This window comes from Salmo salar, chromosome ssa01, assembly GCF_905237065.1.
Source record: "Salmo salar chromosome ssa01, Ssal_v3.1, whole genome shotgun sequence".
NCBI lineage: Eukaryota > Metazoa > Chordata > Actinopteri > Salmoniformes > Salmonidae > Salmo > Salmo salar.
Window position 1 is genome coordinate 13467774 of NC_059442.1, and position 25230 is coordinate 13493003.

General features: G+C 41.3%; 1 protein-coding gene across 4 annotated transcripts in view; it reads left to right on the top strand.

The window, feature by feature from the left end:
- Positions 1-461: 461 nt before the first annotated feature.
- stac (SH3 and cysteine rich domain) overlaps positions 462-25230 on the top strand; it is a 45305-nt gene continuing 20536 nt past the window's right edge. The window contains exons 1-4 of one of the 4 annotated variants that reach the window (XM_014129521.2): positions 462-1011; positions 5387-5426; positions 5695-6136; positions 17727-17860. In XM_014129521.2, the coding sequence (XP_013984996.1) occupies positions 5695-6136; positions 17727-17860 (576 nt within the window). In that variant the 5' untranslated portion in view covers positions 462-1011; positions 5387-5426. The remainder of the gene's footprint in view (positions 1012-5386; positions 5427-5694; positions 6137-17726; positions 17861-25230) is intronic. The other 3 variants (XM_014129589.2, XM_014129365.2, XM_014129440.2) reach the window with 3 other exon arrangements.

Consider the following 25230-nt stretch of genomic DNA (forward strand, 5'->3'; position numbering starts at 1 on the left):
ACCTGTCTATTGCCAGCCCCTGTTGGATTATTAAACCATTGTTTATTTGGCGTGGTCTGCATCTGGGTCTTACCTGATCATTTTCCTGACACCACACTCCGAGGGCCCTCACCTCCTCCCTAGTATTACAGAGAAACAACAAAACATTGTCAATAGGCTACATACTGTAGCTTAATCAAATGTATTTACAAACATACCTCCTGTGAGTCACTCAACAGTACATCAGTACTTCAGAAATATAAATGTATTAACATGTATATTATATAGTCTATGTAAATATGATAGTCTGCCAGCTGCCTGCTTCAATTTGAACTAAAATAACCAAATACATGTAGAATTCTTTCTGAAATGTACGATGACAGAAATGGAAGGCTGTCTAGGCCTGCCTTGGTTTACAAAACTACGTTGACAAGAAAGACCCCTCCCTTCACAGTAATGAGGCAGGCGCTCAGCTATCTGCCCATAAACAAGCTGACAGCAGAATCCGGCTGATCACTGAGGGCACAGACAGCTCAAGACCAGGCGCAGCGCGCACATGGACACGGATGGGATGTAGGCAACATTACGCAGCAGGATAGTGATGGAAAGTACCGAACAGAGTCGATAGTGGGTACACTTATAAGGCAATTGGCTAGCAAGTATGTATTCTACGCACCAAATTGTTTTCTTTTCCCCGCAGTCGATTCTGTAGCCTATCTCTCAGAACCGCCATAAGACTGACTTCTCATCTCAGGACAGTTGAAAACGAAGTCACGACGAAGAATGAAGAAACTGAAAAATGTAGCCAATTGAGATATTCAAAGCTGTACACGAGTGTACAAAGTCCTCAGCGCAACCCGAAGCCGCCCTTTAAGTTTTTTTTGTCCAAGAGGAAATAACATGATTCCACCAGCTAACATCATGCAAGACGAGCGTTTGGGCAAGGAGAACGAGCGCGAGCAGCACGAGACCCCTCAGTCACCAGCGCCCAGCGCGAGTCAACAGGAGACAAAGGTAGTGGTACCCAAGAAGGTCGGTTTTTAGTTGATGCGCCCATTCCATGAATCAATAGATCGTGAAATGGTTTAAAATAGATAAAGAACCTGCATGACTGCCTCGCAATCTGTCGGGAACAGCCAAAGCTTAGACATGTAGCTTATTTCAATTATTTTGCCAAATGGTCAATTAAGGCTATTTGTATATGTTTTAAATGGCTCATACATTGCACATGGTCATACTTATGCATCATGTTGTAAACAAAAACATTTTCATATGGTATATTCCACCCATTCATACATGTTTCATGTATTAAATATGTACAGTATCTAAGTGTCTGTCCCACAATAGGCATTCTTAAAGTAAAGTTATATGATGGACACATTTAAACTATATATACTCTGAAATACTATTTTAGGCTACTATGTTGTATTATAGCTTAAAATCCTATAATAACAACATTAATTGTTCCTGAGTTCGATTTAGTCTGAATTGAGTTTTCCCACTGATTCCAGTGAAGTGTTTCCACTGATTGTTTTCAGCCAATAATATTGGCTTATAACATCCAACCTTGCCAATGAAAGTACAGTATCATATCTAACCTTGCCAATGAAAGTACAATATCATAAAAAGCTGAATATTTATGAATAGGACAGACAGATGGACCCATAAAAGTTGATGGGGGTTTCTGCACGTGGGAGCAATAGGAGGGTTCCAGCTCTGCCATTGGCATTTTGTCTAATTGTGTGGTCCACACCTATTTATCTGGGTCACCCATAGCCCTGAGTAAGTACTAGCTATAATTAGCTTCAAAATACTGGACCAGTCACTATCATTATGGTTGTAGATTTTCAGCCAGTTACACTCCATTTCCTGTCCCAAAGCTCTCTGGCTTATGCGGGACACTTTAGACACGCTTCTCAGTTCTCGTAAATGACAATCTCAAGTTGAGAGAAACCATTTCAGTTTTTACGTTCCCTTTCCGTTCCCTTTCCCAGCCAGTTGCTCCAGCGATGGCAAAACGAAACCTTTTTCCCTTTCATTGTTACATTAGTCTGTAGCACTCCCCATCTCTACACATCAGTAAATGTGGTCGCTAGATTGCTATTTGAATGGATTCTTGGCAGGTATCCTGGCGTAGTTAGCAGCTGTGGGCAAGCAACTGTAATCATTTCTTCCAGGTGTCTCAGTTGGGATGTTATGGTTGGGTTCCTTTGAGAGAGGTGTGACTGTAGGGTATGCTGATTGCTTTCTGAATGGATAATTAGTTATTAGTCACGTGTCATGATCGTTTTTTTATTAATGAGAAATGATACCTGTTCCCAGAATGCCACTTATACTAAGTCATTCTAGAATGTTAGAATACTGCATGAAACCATACCTCACACGTGTGATTCAATGCACATGGCACAGGCGGTTGATTTAATTCGGAATGCATAGTAAACCATTTGTAATGCAAGTTGCAGAGAAATAATTAGGCTACTTTTTTAAAGGCACCATATAGGGACTCTTTCACTTGTTTCGATGTGACTTTCATTGTTTTTCCTTTTAAAGGAAAGTTGTGGTTCATAAAGTAAGAAAAGTGAAGTGCCCTATCAAAACTTTAATCAGCCTCTTTGCTAAAACCTCCATTTGATATACTCTTGATGAGAAACACTATTTAAGCTACCTTGGGAAATGTGTAATTCATGATATTCCCTGAGGTGTTTTTGGTAAATTAGCTTTTAACTTGAAATCCCCCCTTCTCATTAGCCCCCTGTGAAGTATGATAGAGTGGCTCTTTTTAAGCTTGCCCATGTGGCTATTGCTCTTGTGATGGATCCTGTATCAACAGCCAGACATTTCCCAATGGTGTTCCTGCAGCCTGGTCTGTTGATTCATTTGTCTTATTATGCTGAGGAAGACCTTAATGTAGAGTTCTAGTCTTGAGAAACAGAACAGTGCAGCCTTCATTGTTTATGACAAAGTGCATTGAGTGGCAGCTGCCTTTATAGAAATATAGCTGAAAGCTCTTCATAGTTTGTTTTATTTTTCATGGAAGGGGAGCAACATACCAGTAAACATATTTTCTATAGAATATAAAACATGGCAAATAATTTTAGATGGGCGTCTAATTGAAGTACAGTTTTCTGTTTCCTTCCATTAAATCACAGAGCAGTCACATTGAGAGAGAGGAAGAAAGCACACAATTTTTTTGATAGATCCCACCTCTCCAATTCTCTGACTGCTGTAATGTGCACATGTAGGGGCTTTAAGGATTCCAGCCACTAAGCTCATGATAGAGTGGGTAACACAGATGCTCATAAAATACTGACGTCTGGTGTATTATGGCTCTCTCTCTGGTCTTAGTAGAGAAAAAAAGTGCAAAATGCAATGATAACACATCTGTATTTTGTCCATCCCCAAGCTATAACTTAAAATAATTATACTTCTCAGTCGGATCCTATTGAAATGGGGAATAGGTATTCCTTAGATACTGTATTCTGTAATGTCGACGCTGGGAGTCGAGAAGCAGGTGGTAAGTTTAATATAACAACAAACATGGAACGATACAACGTAGGAGTAGCGTTTAGACATGAACAAACAGAAACAATACTGCCTGGGGAAGGAACCTATTGGAGTGCCAGATAAAGGTGAGGTATTGGAGAACAGGTGTGCTTGATGATGAAGCGCAGGTGCACGTAATGATGGTTGCCAGGACCGGTGGTTAGTAAACCGGCTACGTCGAACGCCGGAGGGGAGGAGCGGGAGTAGACAGATACGGTATCAGCTCATGTCTTACTCCATCATATCTGTTTAATTCAATTATATCATTGCAATTTGACTTTCAAGATGACACAATTTAGGATTTATTTTAATTTATCTGGACCATTGTTTCATTTCAATCTCATTACTGAGAAGTTAAACAGACAAAAAAAGGCAGCCTTTCTCAGTGAGGAAGAAGACTGGATCTATACATTATAGATAGGTATTTTATTTTCCAATCACCATCTCCTTGTCAAGGCTAGATTACATCAAAGCTTAATTGTGAAAAGAGAGCTACACTGAACTACCAGAGTACCATGCTGTGTTGACAGGGGGGCTGAGTTAATTATTTCCAGATTGACCAGATTGATCAACAGGTCATGATCACGTACACGCATACTGCCAAAACTCAGTTTCACTGCTGGATTCATTTGGATGGAAAATACAACAGGGGAACACATTGCAAATTGCATTTGAGATAATGCAATCATTGGTCACCACAGGAGATTTGTTCATCCAACAAAACATTTTATGATCTTTATATGTGTGTTATCTTCAACACTTTTCAGTCATGGAACCTGGAAATCATTGCAGCCAATCTAATGAAAACAGATCAACTGCAGGGACAAATGCACCTAAATAACAAGTTGAAAATAGCCACTGACCCTGGTGTTGGGTCCCCATTACAGATTCAGCCACTGACTTGTGAAATGGAAAATAATTGTTTAATGAGTCCATTCTCTGACCACCATTCACGATAATTTATAAAGAAGTGCTCTTTAATGTGACGGTGCAGGCACTGACTGGGCAGACATACGGAAGCAATGAAATTATAGTTTGGCTGAGAGTCGTTTTGTTGAGAGTTTTTTCACGACCCAAGTGGGAGCGTAGTAAACAATACGTCTTTCAAGATGAGGAAACACATTTGTAGAGGTGGTAGAGGAGCCATTTCCTGTCTGCCGGGTTGCTCTATAAGTTATACAAAAAAATAAACAGAAGCAGTAAGCAATTTGTAGAAAAAAAGGAGGAAGGAAACCGTTGCTAAGGTACACAATAGTAGGTTTTTGTAGACAGAAGGTGCTAAGGTACACAATAGTAGATTTTGGTAGATAGAAGGTGCTCTTTGGTAAAAGGAATAAATTGGTAATCAAAAAGAAAGGAGGACCGAGGCACTCTTTATATAATGAATTAAAATGCCTTTATTTGTATGGCATGTTCAATGGAAACAAAGTTTAAAAACTCTGACATGTTTTGGTTGCATGGCCTCAGGGTGTACAGTAAGGAATTTGTCGAGAGTTTGTCACAACCCAAGTGAGAGTGTAGTAAACAATAAGTCCTTCAAGATGAGGAAATACATTTGTAGAGATGGTAAAGGAGACATTTCCTGTCTCCCGGGTTGCTCTATAAATTATACCTAAAAAAGAGAAGCAGTAAGGAAATTGATTCAGGTTATGGCCCAGCATGGTAGAAATGATTCCTCCATGATGCAAAGCATAACCCGGGAAATTACGTTTCCTTTCCATGTGGGGGACGGAACCTATACAGCGGTTTTCTACAAAAGAACTGCAGGTTGACTTTGCAATTTCAGTGGCCACTTACAGTATGAGCGCCAGAAATAGACTTAGAAAAATATGAGTGAACATTCATGAATGTTTTTCTCTTTCAGTTGAAGCTTTCAGTTGAAGACTCTCAGTTGAAGACTCAATGTGAGTTATCTTGGAACAGCCCAATGAGAAGTCATAAGGAGTAATAATGCAGAAAAGGATTGTATGGCACCTTGTATAGATGTGGTGCTTATGGAGCAAAGATACCCATGCTACAGTAATGGAGCCAATTTGAATTAATTTGATACATACTGTACAATATTGTACAGTAATAAACATGTTTTAAGGTCAATTTCTTCTCAATCTATTTCTCTCTCTCTCTCTCTCTCTCTCTCTCTCTCTCTCTCTCCCTTTCTCTCTCGCTCTGCAGATGCAGAAGTTGAAGCGCTCCCTCTCCTTCAAGACCAAGAGCATGCGCAGCAAGAGCGCTGACAACTTCTTCCAGCGCAACAACAATGACGCCAAGTTGTCGACGGAGCTACTCTCTGACAGCAGCAGCAGCACGTGCCAACTGAGCGTGGTCGGGGTGGCGGTGGCCCATCCCGTCCACCCTGTCCAACCTGTCCACCCCGTCCACCCCGTCCACCCTGTCCACCCCGTCCACCCAGTCCACCCCATTCACCATGCCCCCCCTCTCTCAACCTCCAACCTGGTGATCTCTAATGCACCCCCGGCCATCCCGTGTGCCCCCCCTTCCTTGGTCTATTCCCCGGGACGCCACCCCCTTGCCATCGACCCCACTGGACATGGCTTCATGGAGCACATCTTCAAGAAGCCCACCTTCTGCGACGTCTGCAACCACATGATCGTAGGTAATAGTCACCCTCCAAACTCAAACAAACATTCACACTGTAGTGTATTGCAGAGAAACCTCAGTGTAGATGCAGCCTTCCTCTGATACGGCCTGGTAAAGAGGTCCTGGATGGCAGGAAGCTTGGCCACAGTGATGTACTGGGTCGTATGCACAACCCTCTGTAGCGCCTTGCGGTCGAAGGCTGAGCAGTTTCCATACCAGGCAGTGATGCAACCAGTCAGGATGCTCTCGATGTTGCAGCTGTAGAACCTTTTGAGAATCTGAGGACACATGCCAAATCATTTCAGTCGAGAGGGAATAGGCTTTGTCGTGCCCTCTTCACGACTGTCTTAGTGTGTTTGGACCATGTTAGTTTGTTGGTGATGTGGACACCAAGGAACCTGAAGCGCTCAACCTGCTCCGCTACAGCCCCTTCGATGAGAATGAGGTTGTGCTCGGTCCTCCTTGTCCTGTAGTCCACAATCATCTCCTTTGTCTTGATCACGATCACGGCCAGGTCTCTGACCTCCTCCCTATAGGTTGTCTCATTGTTGTCGGTGATCAGGCCTACCACTGTTGTGTCGTCGGCAAACTTAATGATGGTGTTGGAGTCGTGCCTGGCCATGCAGTCATGGGTGAACAGGGAGTACAGGAGGGGACTTTTCACGCACCCCTAAGGGGCCCCCGTGTTGAGAATCAGTGTGGCAGTTGTGTTGTTACCTACCCTTACTACCTGGGGGTGGCCCGTCAGGAAGTCCAGGATCCAGTTGTAGAGGGAGGTGTTAAGTCCTAGGGTCCTTAACTTATTGACGAGCTTTGAGGGCACTATGGTGTTGAATGCTGAGCTGTAGTCAATGAATGGGAAAGGGTGGGAAAGGGCAGTCTGGAATGCAATAGAGATTAGATCATCTGTGGATCTGTTGGGGCGGTATGCAAATTGGAGTGGTTCTATGGTTTCTGGGATAATGGTGTTGATGTGAGTCATGACCAGCCTTCCAAAGCACTTCATGGCTACAGACGTGAGTGCTACGGGTCGGTAGTCATTTAGGTAGGTTACCTTAGTGTTCTTGGGCAGAGGGACTATGGTGGTCTGCTTGAAACATGTTGGTATTACAGACTCAGTCAGGGACAGGTTAAACATATCAGTGAAGACACTTGCCAGTTGGACATCGCATGCTCAGAGTACACGTCCTAGTCATCCGTCTGTCCTGCGGCCTTGTGAATGTTGACCTGTTTAAAGGTCTTACATCGGCTACGGAGAGCGTGATCACACAGATCAGACCTATCACCGTCGTGTCATCAGCAAACTTGATGATGGTGTTGGAGTCGTGCATGGTCACACAGTCGTGGGTGAACTGCTCTCCATTTGTCCGGCTCACCAGATCTAATGAGAGCATGTGTAAGAGAGAGAGAGAGAGAGAGAGAGAGAGAGAGAGACTGTTTAATGAGCCCGGTGGAAGGAGAGTTAAAGTCAGAGAGTCACAGAAGGGCTGCAAGACCATCACATAGAACTAAAGGCTTACTGTAGAGTAGATGCTGGGATGTCAGCATACTGAATCACAGAGCAAAATGGTGATACAGACTAGGTATAGGTGTACTCAGGAATGCAATTATGCAAGAAATGGTACATGTTGTGAAGGCACTGTAGAGGTATTCAGATAAGATATCAGTTTACTATACCTTTATTCAGACAGATTATATGAATTTCAATGCTGCTCTCTGATGAATATTTTGTCTTGGGAGTTGTACAAATGTCTGCGCTATGCATCAATTAAGGGGCCTGATGAACTTTTCTTAGAAATCAATGAATCTCTAATGCCTGTCTAGACTCTAGAGAACTGGAAAGGAAGCCATATTAGAAGACCTGTTGGAAGACCTGTTGAGAATCCTCTGCAATGAGTCAACATCACCCTGTTTGCACATAGGGTGCTTTTATTTAATAAAAGTTCATGCAGAATTAATGTCATCCATAATGAAAAAGCTGATTTTATTACCTTGTTCTCCGGCTCATTGGATTGATGGGGTATATTATAGAATGCGAACACACCATTTGTTGTAAATCAATTAAGCCCCCGAGCATGTTCCCCTTCTTGCGTGTGCTCCTATGTGAAAATGTAATTGTGCTGCTGGATGTATGAAATGGGTTCTTCTATTGTATATAATTTGATTTGGCAAATTGCAAATCACATAATTGTCATAAGACATGGGAAAGTAATCTATTCGCTTTGATGCATTTCTGCAAATTCAATCCCTAAGATACACATGTAAACAGAAGGAAACATCCAAAATACGGGTCAAAGTTCATTAGCTTAAAAGTTTATCAGGTGAAACACTAATCACTGAGCTCAGGGGAATATTATGATGAGGTGTTTGTTATCCATCTCAGTCTGTATTTCCTAGCCTAACTCCTCTGTCTCTCTCTGTCTTTCTCTCTCTCTCTCTCTCTCTCTTTCTCTCTCTCTCTCTCTCTCTCTGACACACACACTCTCTCTCCCCAAGATTATATTATTTTTGTAACTGGCCCCATGCACTTGAAAGATGTCACGCACGTTATTGTGATGATAAGCTTCAGTCTACGAAGGCTTTTTCCAAAAAGGAATTTAACTGACTAGAAGGCTCCTTGCGTTCCGTAGATGTAGGCCTAGCCTACATAAGTCTGTTATTGAAAGCGATATTAACTCCACAGCAGATTAGTTGAAGTACATAAAAATGCCTCTGATTGAGCACAGCGCGTTAGTCGTTTATTGAGTACAGGGCCTTGCTGCAAATGACTTATTAAATAAAGTGAATAGGAGATCTATGGGGGGGGGCAGAAGGTGGAGAGTAATTTACAGAGTTGAAAAGAGGTTAGAAATCTTCATCCAGCTTTTACCTCGAATGCCTCGAAATGAATAATATTCTAGCCGTTATTCTGTATGAGTGTGTGTATGAGTATTGAACAAACAAACTATGATGCCTTATTGCTCCAGGAAAGCAATAGGGAAATACACAACCATTCTAAGCCCAAGAGCTAAAAGAATAGCACCTGCTTTAATCTATGTACAGTATGTATTATAAGTAATGAGTATGGCACTTAGAAAAATGTACAACGTAGGCCTACATAGCAATATACAACATAGGCCTACACAGCAAAGACTTTGCTCTGTGATTGTTACAGCAGGCTATAACAGTGATGATCAGGAATGAGTAAGCTCCTTCATGAAAGAATGATCAATCTTATCACCTTCCTTCTGATCCAAACGACAATATTCAGGTTCATCATCCTTAATTAATTTACTACAGTGTTTCATTTAATGAAGGGGTCAAGGGAAATCTGTGTTTTTTCAATACCGCTGAGTAAGTCATATGCCGAAACCCAGTTGAACAAAAGCGGATAAAAGTTTATAAATTAATCAAAGTTAGTTGTACAGGTCCTCATTTGAAGTTGAATAAGGGTACGGAAGAGAGAAGCGGCGGGAGGCAGGCGAGTCTCAGGCACGATGAAGGTAATTTACACAGGAAATGAGAGGATGGAGGCAGGAAAGGGGGCTTAACGGATCAATGTGTCGACTCACTGTATCAGAGTTTGGGCGTGTGTGTGTGTGTGTGTGTGTGTGTGTGTGTGTGTGTGTGTGTGTGTGTGTGTGTGTGTGTGTGTGTGTGTGTGTGCACATGCTCACGTGTGGAGTGAGAGGGAAAAAAGAGTGACAAAAAAAGTGGGGGGAGAGAGAGTGAGGGAGAAGGAAGAGGAAGTTCAGGTCTGGCAGTTGTCCAAACTATTACTGCGGTATAAATAAAAAATGGGCTGTTAAAAGTAGCCTCAGCCATGAGAGCAGATGCCACAGAGTGATTGGATACCAGGATGCCATCACTTCTCCTTTTATAAAAAAGAAAAGGTCTGTTAAGGTAGCCTCAGCCATGAGAGCAGATGCCACCACAGTGTGATTGGATGCCAGGGTGCCATCACTTCTCCTATTATAAACTGTTTGGCCAGCTCCTTGCCAGCTCACCCCACCAGACAGCATTCACCACCACAGTTGAAAGGGCTTTTGTCAGAAGTGTCTAGGCACTTGGGCACCATGGCTCATCCCATAGCTGCACTCATCTCATTCAGCGTGAGGGGTTCTCATCATACCTCCACATTATTACAATGAGTCAGTGAAAGCACCCCCATTTAACAAATGTGTAACAAGGGTTTCATTTGGCCTTTGCTATTCTGTCACTGTCAGGCACCCTAGCCCATCTGGATAGACATGGCAGTGATCCCAGTATATTGTGCTCAAGGACAACCATAGTTCCCATTAAAAACGGTCATGCACTACTACTGTAGGCTACACAATAAACTCAGAAAAAACAATAATCAATGCCTTCCAAACCGTACTTATATGAGATCATTTGTTTTGTAACCTTGACATATTTTGACATTAGCAGTAACCTAACCTTGTCCCCAGGCATATGAAGTGTGGTGCACGAGACTAGCAGTAAGCTGACTTTGTCTCACCCAAATCTCTACAGATGTAGGCTTAGCCATGCAGGGCTCGGGCTCCTCTCTGGTTTACAGTTGCTGTTGGTTTGTTTGTGGCCTTGTTGTTGTTGTGCTCTGTTATTGACCTCTCTGTCCCTCTCCGTCCCAGACAAGGATCATATTCCCAGATCTGTCTGTAGCCTGGTCCCAGATATGCCTGTAGTCTAGGCCCAGATCTGTCTGTAGCCTGGGCCCAGATCTGTCTGTAGCTTGGTCCCAGATCTGTCTGTAGCCTGGTCCCAGGTCTGTCTGTAGCCTGTTCCAAGGTCTGTCTGTAGCCTGGTCCCAGGTCTGTTTGTGCTTTTGTCTACTCCAGTGTCATTGTCAAGCCATAAGGAGTTGGCAAGAGAACAAAAACAGATCAGTATCACTAATGACTCCTGTTGTTGAGTATTAATGAGGCTTAGTCAAGCAACACAGGAGCAGACTGCATGACAAGGACCTAGCTTTTCCCTCTGGTTTAAGTTTCTTTGGAGGGATCCCATATGAATACTATAGTATTCACTTTAGTGTTTTTGCAGACTTTACTGTAGTATTCACTGTAGTATTCACTGTAGTGTACTGTAGTATTTACTGTAATGTTTTGGGGTACAATACTGTAGTATTTACTAAAGTGTTTTTGTTTTATTATCTATGACATAGAAGTGGGTTGCTTTCTCCTTGAGGAAGCCTACTGGAGAAATAGTAAAGGAGCTCATTTTCCATAACCTGTATAGGTAGGTTCTGTAGGTATGTACAGTTGAAGTCGGAAGTTTACATACACTTAGGTTGGAGTCATTAAAACTAGTTTTCAACCACTCCACAAATTTCTTGTTAACATACTATAGTTTTGGCAAGTCGGTTAAGACAAAAACTTTTTCCAACAATTGTTTACTGACAGATTATTTCACTTATAATTCACTGTATCACAATTCCAGTGGGTCAGAAGTTTACATACACTAAGTTGACTGTGCATTTAAACAGTTTGGAAACTTCCAGAAAATGATGTCATGGCTTTAGAAGCCTCTGATGGGCTAATTGACATAATTTGAGTCAATTGGAGGTGTACCTGTGGATGTATTTCAAGGCCTACCTTCAAACTCAATGCCTCTTTGCTTGACATCATGGGAAAATCAAAAGAAATCATCCAACACCTCAGAAAAGAAATTGTAGACCTCCACAAGTCTGGTTCATCCTTGGGAGCAATTTCCAAATGCCTGAAGGTACCACGTTCATCTGTACAAACAATAGTACACAAGTATAAACACCATGGGACCACGCAGCCGTCATACCGCTCAGGAAGGAGACGCGTTCTGTCTCCTAGAGATGAACGTACTTTGGTGCGAAAAGTGCAAATCAATCCCAGAACAACAGCAAAGGACCTTGTGAAGGTGCTGGAGGAAACAGGTACAAAAGTATCTATATCTACAGTAAAATGAGTCCTATATCGACATAACCTTAAAGGCCACTCAGCAAGAAGAAGCAACTGCTCCAAAACCGCCATAAAAAAGCCAGACTACGGTTTGCAACTGCACATGGGGACAAAGATCATACTTTTTGGAGAAATGTCCTCTGGTCTGATGAAACAAAAATAGAACTGTTTGGCCATAATGACCATCATTATGTTTGGAGGAAAAAGGGGGAGGCTTGCAAGCCGAAGAACACCATCCCAACCGTGAAGCACGGGGGTGGCAGCATCATGTTGTGGGGGTGCTTTGCTGCAGGAGGGACTGGTGCACTTTAAAATAGATGGCATCATGAGGGAGGAAAATTATGTGGATATATTGAAGCAACATCTCAAGACATCAGTCAGGAAGTTAAAGATTGGTCAGAAATGGGTCTTCTAAATGGACAATGACCCCAAGCATACTTCCAAATTTGTGGCAAAATGGCTTAAGGACAACAAAGTCAAGGTATTGGAGTGGCCATCACAAAGCCCTGACCTCAATCCCATATAAAATTTGTGGGCAGAACTGAAAAAGTGTGTGCGAGCAAGGAGGCCTAAAAACCTGACTCAGTTACACCAGCTCTGTCATGAGGAATGGGCCAAAATTCACCCAACTTATTGTGAGAAGCTTGTGGAAGGCTACCCGAAACGTTTGACCCAAGTTAAACAATTTAAAGGCATTGCTACCAAATACTAATTGAGTGTATGTAAACTTCTGACTCACTGGGAATGTGATGAAAGAAATAAAAGCTAAAATATATCATTCTCCCTACTATTATTCTGACGTTTCACATTCTTAAAATAAAGTGGTGATCCTAACTAACCTAAGACAGGGAATTTTTACTAGGATTAAATGTCAGGAATTGTGAAAAACTGAGTTTAAATGTATTTGGCTAAGGTGTATGTACATTTCCAACTGTAGATAGAACTGGGTTCTGAATGGAGGGATCAGATCTTCTGCTCTTTTCTATAACCATAGGGAACGCAATATATGGTCTATACTTTGCATGTAGGTTTCTCTCTTATGGGTGGCACAAATGTGTATATGGGGGAGCGGAATAGACAGGGTATATGCAAATTAATTACTTTAGTGTTTTTGCGGACTGTGGTGTTTGCAGACATTTCTGTAGTATTTACTACAGTGTTTTTTATGTGGATAATAATGTAATATTCACTATAGTATTCTACAGTATATTACAAAATTCTTTACTAAGTACTACACATGAACGATTGATACTACAGTGTGTAGTATAGCATTCTACAGTATACTACAGTTTACAACAGAATTCTATACTAAGTACTGTAGTATGTGGGGATGAGGGGAAGAGTGGTGCGTTCAGCTTGTTCAGTGCCGCATATCTCATGTCAGATCTCATCCTATGGATCAGATTTTACTGCTATAATTTGGTTCTGTAACGCATCTCACTGCTAATCCAGATTCCACTGTTAATTATGAATGATGGCTGTGCAGTAGGTCAACATAGTTACTGATAGAAGTCAAACAAAACAGGCCTTACTCTGCCTCTGTGCAATGTGAAGGAATCTATCGATTGTGTTTCACATATCCACACGCATATAGGGTCTGGGCTGCATGGGCACGTGCTCATTGATTAATCAATGAAGTCCTGGAAGCAAACGTTTTGCTAGACAAATGACAAATGGCAGTGGGGCTCCACCATGGCATATTGCTTACAGTCGAATAGGCACTCATATGTAGCATTTTAACATTATTATGTAAGCAACATTGTCTATGGAATGAAATATCAGTGATGTTTCATAGGAACATGCTACTGTAAAGTCTACTGTACAAAGTCAATCAAAACATGGGCAGAAAAGAGAGGTAAATGGGTTGAGACAAAAATGGACTAGACACAGATGTGCTTGGGTGTAAACTGTGTGATATTACAATCCAGTATTAAGGACGTTGAGTTTAAGCAGTTTACTACAGTTTTTCAGGCCAGCCACACTCTACATGCCACTAGCGTGGTATATGTGGCCAGGCTTGAATCTATATTTGATTAAAAAGTACTAAGCTTCTATATTAAATCTGAAGATAAAGTGTGTATGTGTACGCCTTTCCTGCATTTAAATGACCAAATTTCCCTCTAGTTGCCTCATAGGTGTAATGTTATTAATATTTTGTTCGAATTTCATAATTAATAAATGTTTTTTTGTTGTTGTTGTTTTTTTACGGCGGAAATCTGATGTTTTTATGTTAAATGGTTTTGTTATATTTCAGTCTCTGTGATGTATAGTTTGGGGCGGCAGCGTAGCCTAGTGGTTAGAGTGTTGGACTAGTAACCGAAAGGTTGCAAGTTTGAATCCCTGAGCTGACAAGGTACAAATCTGTCGTTCATGCCCCTGAACAGGCACTACAGATCCTGGTTTGATACCGGACCGTGTCACAGCCGGCCGCGACCAGGAGATTCATGAGGCTGTGCACAATTGGCCCATTGTCTTCCGGGTTTTGGGAGGGTTTGGCCGGCCGAGAAGTCCTTTTCCTATCACGCTCTAGAGATTCCTAAGGCGGGCCGTGCGCATGCATGTTGACATGGTCGACAGGTGTTCGGTGTTTCCTCCAACACATTGGTGCGGCTGGGTTCCGGGTTAAGCAAGCAAAAAGTCAAGAAGTAGTGCAGCTTGGTGGGTCATGTTTCGGAGGACACGAAAATTGGGGAGAAAAAGGGGGTAACAAAAAAATACAAATAAATAAAGTGTGCCTTGAAATCTAAATAAATCACAGACAGTGTCACCAGCAAATCACCCCCACACCACCACACCTCCTCCTCCATGCTTCACGGTGGGAACCACACATGCAGAGATCATCCGTCCACCTACTCTGCATCTCACAAAGACACGGCGGTTGGAACCAAAAACAGATTTCCACCAGTCTAATGTCCATTGCGCGTGTTTCTTGGCCCAAGCAATTCCCTTCTTCTTATTGGTCTCCTTTAGTAGTGATTTCTTTGCACAATTCAATCATGAAGACCTGATTCACACAGTCTCCTCTGAACAGTTGATGTTGACATGTGTCTGTTTCTTGAACTCTGTGAAGCATTTATTTGGGCTGCAATCTGAGGTGCAGTTAACTTTATTAAACTTATCCTCTGCATCAGAGGTAGCTTTGGGTCTTCCTTTCCTGTGGCGGTCTTCATGAGAGCCAGTTTCATCATGGCGCTTGATGGTTTTTGCGACTGCACTTGAAGAAACTTTCAAAGTTCTTGAAATGTTCCATATTGACTGACCTTCTATCACGTTTTAGGGAAAATCCAGATGGAGACAGTGTCGAAGTAACAAAAGTTTATTATTAGAACAGGGGGCTGGCAAAACAACAGGTCAAGGGCAGGCAGAGGTCAGCAATCCAGATCAGAGTCCAAAAGGTACAGAATGGCAAGCATTCTCAGGGTCAGGGCAGGCAGAGGTCAATAATCCAGTGTGGTGTGACAAGGTACAGAACGGCATGCAGGCTCAGGGTTTGGGCTGGCAGAATGGTCAAAACCAGGAAAACTAGAAAACAGGAACTAGAAACAGACAGGAGCAGAGGGGAAAGTGCTGGTAGGCTTGAGAAACAAAACAAACTGGCAACAGGCAAACAAAGAACACAGGTATAAATTCACTGGGGATAATGGAGAAGATGGGTGACACCTGGAGGGGGGTGGAGAACAGCACAAACACAGGTGAAACAGATCAGGGTGTGACACCTTTATGTCTTAAAGTAATGATGGACTGTTGTTTCTCTGCTTATTTGAGCTGTTCTTGCCATAATATGGACTTGGTCTTTTACTAAATAGGGCTATCTTCTGTATACCACCACTACCTTGTCACAACACAACTGATTGGCTCAAAAGCATTAAGAAGGAAAGAAATTCCACAAATTAACTTGTTAACACCTGTTAATTGAAATGCATTCCAGGTGACTACCTCATGAAGCTGGTTGAGAGAATGCCAAGAGTGTGCAAAGCTGTCATCAAGGCAAAGGATGGCTATTTTGACGAATCTCAAATATAAAATATATATTTGATTTGTTTAACACTTTTTGGGGTTCTACATGATTCCATATGTGTTATTTCATAGTTTTGATGTCTTTACTATTATTTTAATGTGTTGCAATTTTCCTAGAAGTCGTTAGATTCTATGGATTCTTCAATTATATTGGGCTGATTTATGATGTGCTGTTCATAATTTTTTTCTTTGTGTATTTCTGTACTGTTTAATTGTTTTGCCATAGTGAAGGCATAGGCTCAGCTTTTCTGGGTCTTTGTGTTTTTGGTTGGATAGGTTCCTCAATTTCTTTTTCAGGTTTTTGCTTTCTTCATCAAACCATTTGTCATTGTTGTTAATTTTCTTTGGTTGTCTAATGACATTTTTTTATTTTGGTATTTGGTATTTTTTTAGGATCCCCATTAGCTGTTGCAAAAACAGCAGGAAGAAAATTATTGTAGAAACAGTTAGAATTTCTTGGCTAATTGTTTTTTGGTAGGTTTCTACAATACTTTCCTTCCATCTGTAGCATCTCCACTGCGCTTTCTCTCTTTTTTCTCTCTTTTTTTTCTCTCTTTTTTCTCTCTTTTTTATTTATATTTCTCTCTCTCTCTCTCTCTATCTTGCTGTCTTCTGCTCTCTCTCTTCTGCTCACACTCTCTTTTTCTCTCTCTGTTTCTCACTCTCTCTTCACCTATCTCTCCTTTTTCTCTTCTGCTGTCTCTCTCTCTCCATCTTCCCTATCTCTATATTTTGCTATCTCTCTTCTGCTCTCCCTCTCTCTTCTGCTCTTTCTCACTCTTCCTCTATCTCTCTCTTCTGCTCTCTATCTCTTCTGCTCTCTCTCTTCCCCTCTCTCTCTCGCTCTATATCTTCTGCTCTCTCTCTCTCTCTCTCTCTCTCTCTACTGCTGTCTCTCTCTCACTTGCTTACAGACAGTCACATTGTCTGTTTCATAACTTCTGAATGCAATTAAGCCTAATTAGTCTTCAATTATTCCAATGTCTGTGACTCATACATCAATGAAACCACTAGTGGTGTAGACACATAGACAGGAGGCATCATTCCGCATGGGGATTTTTCGCATCAAACTTCCTTTGTATCCAGAAACGGGAAAGCTGTTGAAGGTGAACAGAAGCGCATCTAGACACTGAGCAGAAGAGTACTGGATTAAGTTGGGTCCAATTTAATGAAACTTTAAGAGAGGAAGTTTGGGGAAATGGTTTGGGGTTGAGGGAGATCATATTTGTTCCGTTTTTAATTTAACACTGGATTTGATTACCTTAACCAGACGGTCAAGTCTAGACAAAAGTATGGTCCACTGCACTCTCAAGGTGAACACTGCTGTGTCAGAGATTGACAGCACTGCAAATGGGCAATGTCTGAGTAATACTTTTAGCTGCAACGACCGTGATTACAACAGAACTGAGTTAACTCACCTGTCCTCTATTCCTTCTCCTGTAGTCTGATAAAAGCAGTTATGACATGACATGATAGTTGTGATTGTATCCCCTTTTTTCTGTCATGGAAAATGTTGAATGAATTGTGTTTTGGGAATCGTATTCTGTCATGGGAATTGCCAAATTAATTGTGTCATGGAAATTGTAGATAATTCAGCCAAATAATTTATGAATACATCACCAAACTTTGATGGCTCTTTAAAGATGAAATGGACTTCATGTTGTGCTTTTTTGACAGGTACCACCTCCAAGCATGTGGTGATGCTGGCAGGCAACACGGCCAAACATGGCCTCCGCTGCAAAGCCTGCAAGATGAGCATCCACCACAAGTGTGAGAAAGGAGTGGGAACGCAACGCTGCCAAGGCAAGCTGGTAAGAGCCTGAACATCATCACAGAATTAAATATAGAACAAAGGTATTATATATACTGTATCTCTATGGACATCATCACCGGTGTCATCATTAGTGTCATCATCAATGACATCGTCACTGTCATCATCCATAGAGTTACATCTATATTCTATCACTGTCATTGTCATCAGTGTCGTCAGTGTTCTTCCCAGCTAACCAGAGAATGTATTGAAAATGTTGTATTAAGATCATCGGTGCCATCAAGCTCCCTTCGTGCCTACAGTATTTCTCCCTGCATTAAGCATTAACTAGTATGGGCTATGTGGGACGCTAGCGTCCCACCCGCGGTACAGCCAGTGAAATAGCAGGGCGGCAAATTCAAAACAACAAAAATCTCATAATTCAAATTTCACAAACATACAACTATATTACACCATTTTAAAGATACACTTCTCCTTAACCCAACCACATTGTCCGATTTCAAAAAGGCTTTACGGTGAAAGCAAAACATTAGATTATGTTAGGACAGTGCCTAAAAAATAAAAGTCACACAGCCATTTTTCAAGCAAGGACAGGCATCACAAAAACCAGAAATACAGCTAAAATTAAGCACTAACCTTTGATGATCTTCATCAGATGACACTCCCAGGACTCAATGTTACAAAATACATGTATGTTTTGTTCGATAAAGTTCATATTTATATCCATAAACCCCATTTTACATTGGTGCGTGATGTTCAGAAATGTATTCCCACCAAAACTTCCGGTGAATGAGCACCAATTTACAAAAATACTTATCATAAATGTTGATAAACTTTACAACAGTTATTGAAAGAATTATAGATCTACTACTCCTTAACCTGTTAAGGACAGACGTTCCGACTGCGGAATACCGTTCCGCCTGCAGAACCCCTAGCCAACAGCCAATGGCATCACACGGCGCGAAATACAAAACCAACTAAAATATCACATTTCAATTTTCTCAAACAATCAACTATTTTACACCATTTTAAAGATAAGACTCTCGTTAATCTAACCACATTGTCCGATTTCAAAAAGGCTTTACAGCGAAAGCAAAATATTAGATTATGTTAGGAGAGTACATAGACACAAATAATCACACAGCCATTTTCCAAGCAAGCATATATGTCACATAAACCCAAACCACAGCTAAATGCAGCACTAATCTTTGATGATCTTCATCAGATGACACTCCTAGGACATTATGTTATACAATACATGCATGTTTTGTTCAATCAAGTTCATATTTATATCAAAAACCAGCTTTTTACATTAGCATGTGATGTTCAGAACTAGCATACCCACCGAAAACTTCCGGTGAATTTACTAAATTACTCATGATAAACGTTCACAAAATACATAACAATTATTTTAAGAATTATAGATACAGAACTCCTTTATGCAATCACTATGTCCGATTTTAAAATAGCTTTTCGGCGAAAGCACATTTTGCAATATTCTGAGTACATAGCTCGGCCATCACAGGCTAGCTAATTTGACACCCACCAAGTTTGGGGCTCACTAAACTCAGAATTACTATTAGAAAAATTGGATTACTTTTGCTGTTCTTCGTCAGAATGCACTCCCAGGACTTCTACTTCAACAACAAATGTTGTTTTGGTTCCAAATAATCCATAGTTATATCCAAATACCTCCGTTTTGTTCGTGCGTTCAGGTCACTATCCGAAGGGTGACACGCGAGCGCATTTCGTGACAAAAAAAATCAAAATATTCCATTACCGTACTTAGAAGCATGTCAAACGCTGTTTAAAATCAATTTTTATGCTATTTTTCTCGTAAAATAGCGATAATATTCCAACCGGGCAACGTTGTATTCATTCAAAGGCTGAAAGAAAAAAATTGAGAAGTCTCGTGACCCTGCATCTCCAGTCTCACTGTCCCCAGGCTGACCACTCACAAACAGAGCTGCTGTACTTTGCCCAGAGACAGCAGACACCCCATTCCACTTTCTGGCGCCTTCAGAGAGCCAATGGAAGCCTTAGAAAGTGTCACGTTACAGCACAGATGCTGTAATGTCGATAGAGATGCAACAGAAGGACAACAAATTGTCAGACAGGGCACTTCCTGTATGGAATCTTCTCAGGTTTTGGCCTGCCATATGAGTTCTGTTATACTCACAGACACCATTCAAACAGTTTTAGAAACTTTAGAGTGTTTTCTATCCAAATCTACAAATTATATGCATATTCTAGTTTCTGGGCAGGAGTAGTAACCAGATTAAATCGGGTACGTTTTTTATCCGGCCGTGCAAATACTGCCCCCTGTCCCAAAGAAGTTAATGCAACCGCTGTGTCAGATTTGAAAATAGCTTTTCGGCGAAAGCACATTTTTCAATATTCTGAGTACAGAGCTCAAACATCAAAGCAAGCTATACAGTTACCCGCCAAGTTCTGGAGTCAACTAAACTCAGAATTAGAATTATAAATCTTCCCTTACCTTTGCTGATCTTTATCGGAATGCACTCCCAGGACTCCCACTTCCACAAGAAATGTAATTTGTTTTCAAAATACTCCATATTTATGTCCAAATACCTCAGTTTTGTTCGCGCGTTCAGGTCACTAATCCAAAGGCATAACGCGAGAGCGCAGAACCAGAGACGAAAAGTCAAATAGTTCCATTACCATTCATAGAAACATAACGATAATATTCCAACCGGACAATAGCGTATTCATTACAGAGGAAAAAGAAGGAGAGGCACGCCAATGTACCTGCGCAGTAAACAACTCACTGGTCCCCGGCAGTCCACTGATTGTCTGAGCTCCTATTCTCTGTTTTTAAAGGCTGTTGACAGCCAATGGAAGCCTTAGGAAGTGCAAAATGACACCACAGACACTGTACTTTGAATAGGGATTAGATAGAAGAACTACAACTCACTTCCTGGTTGGATTTCTTCTCAGGTTTTTGCCTGCCATATGAGTTCTGTTATACTCACAGACATCATTCAAACAGTTGTAGAAACTTCAGAGTGTTTTCTATCCAAATCTACTAATAATATGCATATTCTACGTTCTGAGCCTGAGTAGTAGGCAGTTTAATTTGGACACGTCATTCATCCGAATTTCCGAATACTGCCCCCTGTCGCTAAAAAGTTAATCCAAGGTCAATAGGTCTGGCCTCGAGGAATCTTTTTATTACATTGGAATATATTGAAGTGCTATATGCCATTCTGTTAGAAGTACACCATGGCGATTACAGCCTGTTGCTTAGTATAATTCACATATATTTGTCTCAACAGTCCCACCAGAATACCAGATTAAAGCTGTGGTGCGGAACATATTGTGCAGTGAGGCAGGACTCCACAGAGGTTAATGTACTCATCACAAAGACATGAAAGGTAGATTAGTAATGCGGTACTGCAATTACAGAATTGAATAATCATGGTGGTGCTGAAAGTCCACTGCCACAGGAGTCAATAAGCAGCTCATAAAAAAAGGGGATATAATACTAGAAAAAGAAGAACACTTTATTGTCCATTATCTGAAATATCCATATTTCTGACTGGGTCGAATTTAGACTTTCTTAGCTTGTATTGTGTCCTCCCATTATCAGGCAATTCCATTATATACAGTGTGAATCATCACTCTCCCTCATTTATCTCAGTATGTGAACTGTGAGCTTGCATTTGAATGAGTGTGTGGGGGGGGGGGGGAATCACTGGGAATAACTGGACATTACTGAGCTGAAATAAAGAACTGGCCAGGAATGGGTGGGATTGAACAGGGATGATCAGGATTGACTTGGGGTTTAGTGAACCTTGTGTACCGTGACCATGGGACGGCTCAGGATACAGGAAGACAAGAGTTCCCTTTGCCCTCCATTTTCCTTTTTCCATGAGCTGCCTAATGCATTGAGGATGAGGCTCATGGAGATAGGGATCAGCTTCCAGGAGTGGAAAATGAGATTGAGGGGTCAAGCATAAAAAGAGAATATACTCCCAGTGGGGCTCGCCTCTAAATTAAGGTTTCTCAAAATTTGGCAGGTTGTATTTCTTCAACCCTGCTTATTTCTCTTGGCAAGAGAATTTGGTCAGAGAAAAAAGAGAGTACATGAAACCAAATATATATCATGATGTGTTGTTTGAGTTGAAGATCAAAATATTACACCATGACATCTCATAACAGTGAAACAGTGACTAGATTAGATTAGACATAGTCATATGAAATGGCCACTTACATACTACAGCTGAAATCATCTTTCTTAGTATTTCAGTCAATATGGCTGCATTTACACAGGCAGCCTAATTCTGACCAATTCGTTTTGTTTTTTTAATCAGAATTGGGCTGCCTGTGTAAACACAGCCTATTAGAGTCACACTGTAGGTATAGGCTATCCCACCAATATGTGTACTATATGACACAGTCAGTGAAAACATATATCCTTTTATATTTCCCAAACAGTTAACATGACTATCACAGCAATAATTCCACACTTTTGACCAGTGACCATTCAAACTGGATTCAAACCTCCATGTTATTTCAGTAGAAGGGTTTCAGTGGTCTCATGCATCAACCAGACAACCTTTTCATTAAGGAGCTTGCCTCTGACAGGGCCTGACATTGGGTGGCACTTCAGAGGTGCTTATAAAGTTCAAGAGTTGCTTCTTTTACCTTCTCATTACCAGCCGCGGCACATTGAGAATTAATCAAGGCAGATTACACATGCAGATTGCCTGAACCCACGGTTGATTATACAAAATGTAATCAAATAGAAATGCTTCTTCTTTGTACAGTTGAGGCAGAGTGGCTGTGCTTATTGCAGGAATAATCGCTGCCAAGCACCTAAACACAATAAGTTGATTTCATTGTCAGTTAATACCTGATTTTGAAATTATCTTTCACTGTATATGATACCAAGGTGAATCTGTCCTTGTTTTGATAAGCTTAGTATGTGATAAACACCTAAAGATGTAGGATCTTAATTTGAGCCAGTCTGCTACAATAGGAAAATAATCCTGCGGCAACAGGAAATGTTAATTATTATGTGGATTATAAGTAATTGACATTTTTGTATGGATTGATACATTTTTCGTAAGGAAAATCAAGTCTAAAATGTCAAAAGTGGAAATTACAAACTTCAGAAGCCTTTTTTTAAACCTCAAATACACAAATTTAAAATGTATTGCATTGCAGGACAGTTCTCCTGCAACAGGGTGATCAAAATAAGATCCTACATCTGTAGTTTAATTATTGTACCTACTTGTCTTGTCATGTATTGCACTGACATTACCATCCTTGCCTAAGATAATTACTATTTCTTGGGCGAGATTCTGAGAAACTGAAATTCTGAAAATGGAGGCCATCCACTGTAATTTTTCTGGATGTATGAATAACATCTCTGATGGGAAATATTTATTGTATGGGAGACGGTAACACAGAAACGTCATGGTTAGATACTGTGCCTTGGGAAAGTATTCTTACCCCTTGACTTTTTCCACATTTTGCTATGTTACAAATGTATTAAATACATTTTTCCCTCATCAATCTACACACAATACCCCATAATGATAAAGCACAACAGGTTTTAAGATACCTTTGCTAATTTATTAAAAATAAAAATGGAAACATCACATTTACATAAGTATTCAGACCCTTTACTCAGTACTTTGTTGAAGGACCTTTGGTAGCGATTACAGCCTCAAGTCTTATTGGGTATGACGCTAATAGCTTGGCACACCTGTATTTGGGAGTTTCTCCAATTATTCTCTGCAGGCTCTTTTAGGTTGGATGGGGAGCGTTGCTACACAGCTATTTTCAGGTCTCTCCAGAGATGTTAGATCGGGTTCAAGTCCGGGCTCTGGCTGGGCCACTCAAGGACATTCAGAGACTTGTCCCAAAGCCACTCCTGCGTTGTCTTGGCTGTGTGCTTAGGGTCATTGTCCTGTTGGAAGGTGAACCTTCGCCCCAGTCTGAGGTCTCTCTGGACTTTGTTCCGTTCATCTTCCAGAAGGACAACCACTCCAGGACAACCACTCCACCAATCAGGCCTTTATGGTAGAGTGGCCAGATGGAAGCCACTCCTCAGTAAAAAAGGCACATGATAGTCTGCTTGGAGTTTGCCAAAAGGCACCTAAAGACTGTCAGACCATGAGAACCAAGATTCTCTGGTCTGATGAAACCAAGATTGAACTCTTTGGCCTGAATGCCAAGATACCTACGCGGCTAGATTAGTGAATTAGTCAATTCTGTTACTTTGACTAGTTTGTGTACAGTTAGTACAGCTCAGTTGACAGAGTGCCAGACTGCAGATTTCAGGGCCCATATCCACATAGTCTCAGAGGAGGAGTGCGGATCAGTTTTTTGCCTTTTAGAACATAATGAATTAGATGGGGGACCTGATCCTAGATCTACTACTCTACTCTGAGACACTTTTTGAATACAGTCCCAGAGTCATTAACAGGATGTGTACCAGTCCCTTTGCTGTTATGATCCATCCCATTCCTCACATACCAAGTGCAAACAAACACACTCCTCTAGAAGTCTATCATCTACAGTGCCTTTGGAAAGTATTCACTTGACTTTTTCCACATTTTGTTACGTTACAGCCTTATTCTAAAATGTATGAAATAAATAAAAATCCTCAGCAATCTACACACAATACCCCATAATGACAAAGCAAAAACAGGTTTTTAGACATTTTAGCAAATGTATTAAAAATAAAAAACAGAAATACCTTATTTACATAAGTATTCAGACCCTTTGCTATGAGACTCGAAATTGAGCTCAGGTGCGTCCTGCTTCCATTGATCATCCTTGAGCTGTTTCTAAAACTTGATTGGAGTCCACCTGTGGTAAATTCAATTGATTGGACATGATTTGGAAAGGCACACACCTGTCTATATAAGGTCCCACAGTTGACAGTGCAAGTCAGGGCAAAAACAAAACCATGAGGTTCGAGGGGAATTGTCTGTAGAGCTCCGAGACAGGATTGCGTCGAGGCACAGATCTGTGGAAGGGTACCAAAATATTTCTGCACCATTGAAGGTTTGGAACCTCCAAGACTCTTCCTAGAGCTGGCCGCCCAGCCAAACTGAGCAATCGAGGGAGAAGGGCCTTGGTGAGGGAGGTGACCAAGAACCCGATGGTCACTCTGACAGAGCTCTAGAGTTCCGCTGTGGAGATGGGAGAACCTTCCAGAAGGACAACCATCTCTACAGCACTCCACCAATCAGGCCTTTCTGGTAGAGTGGCCAGACAGAAGCCACTCCTCTGTAAAAGGCACATGACAGTCTGCTTGGAGTTTGCCAGAAGGCCCCTAAAGACTCACAGACCATGAGAAACAACATTCTCTGGTCTGATGAAACCAAGATTCAGCCCTTTGGCCTGAATGCCAAGTGTCACTTCTGGAGGAAA